Source organism: Hermetia illucens, chromosome 1, assembly GCF_905115235.1.
Source record: "Hermetia illucens chromosome 1, iHerIll2.2.curated.20191125, whole genome shotgun sequence".
NCBI classification, from domain to species: domain Eukaryota; kingdom Metazoa; phylum Arthropoda; class Insecta; order Diptera; family Stratiomyidae; genus Hermetia; species Hermetia illucens.
Window position 1 is genome coordinate 136,035,960 of NC_051849.1, and position 5,788 is coordinate 136,041,747.

The window sequence follows — 5,788 nt, forward strand, 5'->3', positions numbered from 1 at the left end:
TTAAATTTTATGTACAAAACTTTAATTTTCCAAAAACGAAACGAAATCAGTTAAAATGAAAAGCTGATCTTCAGAGGTGGTCGTGATCTTCTGTTCTACAGGGCGACGTTTGGGGATAATGAGACGTGGGAAATTGCCGTTTTCGACCTTCCAGTCCAGCTGGCTGCATACTTCTGTCACTTTGTCGGGCGTAATGTTAGCCATCTCTATAAGCACATTCTCGAAAATAGAACTATACGCCATCCCAATCAGATCCAATGTTTCCTGCTTCACTTTTTCTGCAAAGAAAGTGGAAACATTACAATCAGTGGTACGACAGGCAAGATTCTCATCCTACCTTTTAATTCGAAAATTAGTTCCGCAATGTTGCTGGACCATTCGTATTCAATCGCCTTGAAAAATTCGGGACTATTGTTGTTCCAGAGGGCCAAATATACGTTGTGAATCCTAGTGAGTTCCGCGTTACCACTCTTTACATTCTGGGGTATTCGCTTCCAAAGAAACCTTGCGTTACATCTATTGGATGGAATCAAAGGAGGTTAATGGAATTTGCAAGCCCTATTGAGGGGGAATTACTCACAGATCATTTTGATACAAATACGCAGCAAACAGCTCGAGATACAGCTGTGGACTGACTATGCCGTTTTCAGCCTGAAAGTGGAAGTGTTAGTATAAAGTAGATTTGGGCATACGAGTCATTACCTCTAATTCCTGTTTTTCAAGCAATTGTATTAGCTGTTGCACTTTTTCGGCGAACATTTCTTTTTTGTCAACAACTATTGAAATAGACCGGTACTACGGAGCTTGGCAGTAAATTTGTGACAAAAGAGACGTCAAAGAGCTGTCACTGTAAGTTAAACCGCGGTGATGCAACTGGAAGGTGTGCAAGTTGTTGGAAATGTTAACTGCTGCGATTCACAATAGTCGATTGCGTTCAAATATGTCCAGCGTGCTAAATTGTTGAAACTAAATGAAGGTTTTGGATTTAGGATAATTTGCTTTCATTTGAGAAAAGTAAAATAAACTATTCTAATAGACAGTGTGCTAGTTTTAAACATTGAGTCTAAATATTGCCCCAGTTTATGCCGCTCACATCTCCTCCATAGATTGTATTGCCAGTCATCTATACTTCATACGTGAACCATGGGCTGTTGTTGGGTTAGTCAGGGGCTTAAACTTACGACATGTTGGCCTGGTGTATGCCAATGAAAGTGATAGAAGTTGTTCATTCATAAAATGAAAAATTAGCGCTTCACTTCATTGGTAAAAAGATAATAACAAATATAAAACAAACGCCGGTATCGCACACTAAAAAAGTATTCGTCGTTATACCTCTATAAATATTACCAGACAGCGGTACTTACCAAGAGAATTTGGAGCATAAAGAGCCGGCATTTTTTCTTTGGCATCAATTGTTTCTAGTTATAGTGTAGAATATATGAACAAAGTGATTTTTTGATATTCGGAATCGTTCGGAAATTATAGTGTTAAACACGTGATAAGTCACATGCTAGATTTATTTCGATTGCCGTAAAAAAACTCGTATTTATCGGTCCGAATGACTTCGCTGAAAGGACATGAAGCCAAGGCCGTACATTTATTTCTTCAAGAAACCTGAGGTTTATGGACTAGCCATAGTAGATTAATGGTCAGTTAATGTTTTATGGCTAAAAATCGCATTGAAGAAACCGTAAAAAAACACCAAAATTGAAAAAAAAAGTTTAACACGGCACCAAAAATTTAGTTTTTAGTCTTTCAATAATCCTAGTTTGCGGACTGTAGTTAAGTCTGTACATTAGAATGCCATTTACTTGTTTCTCTAAGATGATCGCAGCGCCCTCTAGCGTGGCAACAGAAAAACACCTTTTTTTGGAGGTGGGTGTATAAATTGCTCTCTATTTCAATAACCCGTTAAGGGGGTCATCGCGTGTTAAGGCCGTTTGTTTTTGGCCGGTGTCGGATCCTAGGAAGCTATTCTTTTATCAATTGTATCTAGATATAGTGTGAAATACTTGGGCAAAACGATTTTTCAATATGCGGAAATTACAGTGTTAAACAGGAAAAGCTCCGTATGTTAGGTTTATATCGACCGCCGTAATAAAGTGCGAATTTATCGTTCCCAGTGACGTTTGAATGACTTTGTTAAAAGAGCGTTAAAAAAGCCGTGAAAAAACACCAAAATTTACAAAAAAAAAAAATAACAAGGCGCGGAAAACTTAGCTTTCAACATTTTTTCCTCATCCTAATTTGTGGACTGTGGCTAAGTCATCATCATCATCATCAACGGCGCAACAACCCGTATCCGGTCTAGGCCTGCCTTAATAAGGAACTCCAGACATCCCGGTTTTGCGCCGAGGTCCACCAATTCGATATCCCTAAAAGCTGTCTGGCGTCCTGACCCACGCCATCACTCCGTCTTAGGCAGGGTCTGCCTCGTCTTTTTTTTCTACCATAGATATTGCCCTAATAGACTTTTCGGGTGGGATCATCCTCATCCATACGGATTAAGTGACCCGCCCACCGTAACCTATTGAGCCGGATTTTATCCACAACCGGACTCATAGATTTCGTCATTGTGTAGGCTACGGAATCGTCCATCCTCATGTAGGGGGCCAAAAATTCTTCGGAGGATTCTTCTCTCGAACGCGGCCAAGAGTTCGCAATTTTTCTTGCTAAGAACCCAAGTTTCCGAGGAATACATGAGGACTGGCAAAATCATAGTCTTGTACAGTAAGAGCTTTGACCCTATGGTGAGACGTTTCGAGCGGAACAGTCTTTGTAAGCTGAAATAGGCTCTGTTGGCTGACAACAACCGTGCGGGGATTTCATCATCATAGTTGTTATCGGTTATGATTTTCGACCCTAGATAGGAGAAATTGTCAACGGTCTCAAAGTTGTATTCTCCTATCGTTATTCTTCTTCGTGTTTGTGTTTGACCAGTGCGGTTTGATGTTGTTGGTTGATTTGTCTTCGGTGCTGACGTTGTCACCATATATTTTGTCTTGCCTTCATTGATGTGCAGCCCAAGATCTCGCCCTAATGGCCGCCTGCTCGATCTGGATGAAGGCAGTTTGTACGTCTCGGGTGGTTCTTCCCATGATGTCGATATCGTCAGCATAAGCCAGTAGTTGGGTGGACTTGAAGAGGATCGTACCTCTTGCATTTACCTCAACATCACGGATCACTTTCTCGAAGGCCAGGTTAAAGAGGACGCATGATAGCGCATCCCCTTGTCGTAGACCGTTGTTGATGTCGAATGGTCTTGAGAGTGATCCTGCTGCTTTTATCTGGCCTCGCACATTGGTCAGGGTCAGCCTAGTCAGTCTTATTAATTTCGTCGGGATACCGAATTCTCTAATGGCCGTGTACAGTTTTACCCTGGCTATGCTATCATAGGCGGCTTTAAAGTCAATGAACAGATGGTGCAACTGTTGTCCATATTCCAACAGTTTTTGCATCGCTTGCCGCAGAGAGAAAATCTGATCTGTTGCTGATTTGCCTGGAGTGAAGCCTCTTTAGTATGGGCCAATGATGTTCTGGGCGTATGGGGCTATCCGGCCTAGCAAGATAGTGAAGAATATCTTATAGATGGTACTCAGCAACGTGATACCTCAATAATTGCTGCACTGTGTGATATCTCCCTTTTTAGGTATGAGACAGATAATGCTTCGTTGCCAACCGTCAGGCATTGATTTGCTGTCCCATACCTTGAGCACAAGTTGATGAACCACTTGGTGTAACTGGTCGCCTCCATATTTAACCAATTCGGCTGTAATTCCATCGGCTCCTGGCGACTTATGATTTTTTAGCCGATGAATTGCACGGACTGTTTCTTCTATACTTGTTGGTGGCAGTGTTTATCCGTCGTCTTCAGTTGGCGGGACCTCCAACTCGCCGATGTTCTGGTTGTTCAGTAGCTCATCAAAGTACTCAACCCATCGCTCTAATATGCCCATTCTGTCGGGAATCAGATTTCCCTCTTTGTCTCGGCAGGATGAGCATCGAGGTATATAAGGCTTCATCCTGCTGATTTGTTGGTAAAACTTCCGCGCCTAGTGTGGTTGCTCCCTGTACTTTTCTAGTGGTTAAGTCCGCATGTTAAAATGCCGTTAATTTTGTTTTCTTCACCATGAGTGCAGCGCCCTCTAGTGTGTCAGCAGAAAAAAAAACACCTTTTTGGAGATGGGTGTACAAATTACTCTGTAATTTAATAACGAACCATAACATCGAGCTTAAAAAATTATTGCGCATGCTCAAGTTATTAATAAATTCATTGTGAAAAATTGGTATTTGTCTCTTAATCCAGTTCTTCACAACAAATTTCCCAAAAAGGCGAAAAAAAAACAACCTTCGCACGGGATGACCCCCTTAAAGCGATAGATTTCAAGCGTTGTAAGTTAATAATTAAGGAATTGCATTATAGACGAAAGGACCGAGAAATAACTGCGAAAGAAAAGTTGTAAATAGCTTATTTAAACAACGTGCATTCAAAAATATAAGTGGAAGTGCTAACAGACCAAACCACTATTAAGAACATTGCCTACAAGTATCTGAAAAGAGGAAAGTGCGAAACAAAGATCTGGCGGACCATAAAAATTCACCGGAAGTGAAAAACGGCAAATAGTGTGACAAATTAAAAAAATTCTTGGCGCCAAAAATAGCTGCCGAGGTGAAGAAAGAAGTAGGGAAAGTTGTATTGGTTGAAACTGTATAGAATGTTTTTCGTGCGGATATGCCGGTCGTATAGCTCGCAGGAAACCATATATCAGCCAAATGCACAAGAAAAAGTGGCGGCGGTATTCACAAAATGTATAAGGATCATTCCCTGAATTTTTGGGAAAAAGTCGTCTTCACAGATGAGAGCAAATTCAATATACTTAAATCGAGTGGTAAAATAAAAATATGGAGGAAGCGAAACTGTGAAATGGACTCCGAATGAGGACAAGTAAATTGCATCGATGTAACAAATATATATATACATACTATATAACAATGCTTTATAACTGATGATCTGCAATGAGTATTAATCACATCTTGGATTCCCAGCCCGTTACCTAATTTAGATAAAGCTACATAAATATTCAGATGTTTTTTGTGTCTTTCAACAGTTTTATGAAAATTATTTAAATCGACGAATCGTCCGGTTCGCCTCACGTTATTTTCGGAAGAAAGTAGCAGGTATGGCCCAAAAAAGAATTTGCTTTTAACGCCGCAGTCCGTGAATCAAATCACAATATTATACAATTTACTAGAAAAACCACAAATATAAGACTTCTTTCCGGATTAATATTTAATAGCGACATTTAATAATATTTAATTTCTTCCTAACTAGCCAAAGAACGTGATCGAAAAAACTTCGATAATAGATCATCATTCACACAAGAATGAATACCTCCACCTTCCATTGATTCAATAAAAACATCATTGTCAATTCGAAAACTACTCAACACTTCTTTTAACTTTGAATCACATGATCACATTGACATTCTTTCTTTTTTTCAAATGGGACTTTTTTACCGCGATTTCATCTTTAAACGCTCCAATAACGCTATGTAATATAGTCGCTATGGCGTTCAGAGGGTAGTATAGGTCCCAGGACGAAACGTGGATTGGTACCCACGATGGAGCATAAAACCTGGGAAACGTCTGTTCAACTAACATCAACAGTTCTACTATTAAATCCTATTCACGTGGTGATCGCTGGGAGTTCTTTCTTAATGAAAATCTGCAGAAGGAGAAGGATGAAGGGGAGTCTCCCGCGTCTAAAAACGGGACAAATTGTACCAAC

General features: G+C 40.2%; 1 protein-coding gene across 1 annotated transcript; it reads right to left on the reverse strand.

Moving 5' to 3' along the window:
• Positions 1 to 863, reverse strand: LOC119659425 (COP9 signalosome complex subunit 8). Its single transcript, XM_038067509.1, has 4 exons — positions 703 to 863; positions 581 to 651; positions 338 to 516; positions 1 to 278 (listed from the first exon to the last, which is right to left on the reverse strand). The coding sequence occupies exons 1-4, from the start codon at positions 757 to 759 to the stop codon at positions 22 to 24; spliced, it is 564 nt and encodes a 187-aa protein (XP_037923437.1). The 5' UTR covers positions 760 to 863; the 3' UTR covers positions 1 to 21.
• Between the last annotated feature and the right edge of the window lie 4,925 nt (positions 864 to 5,788).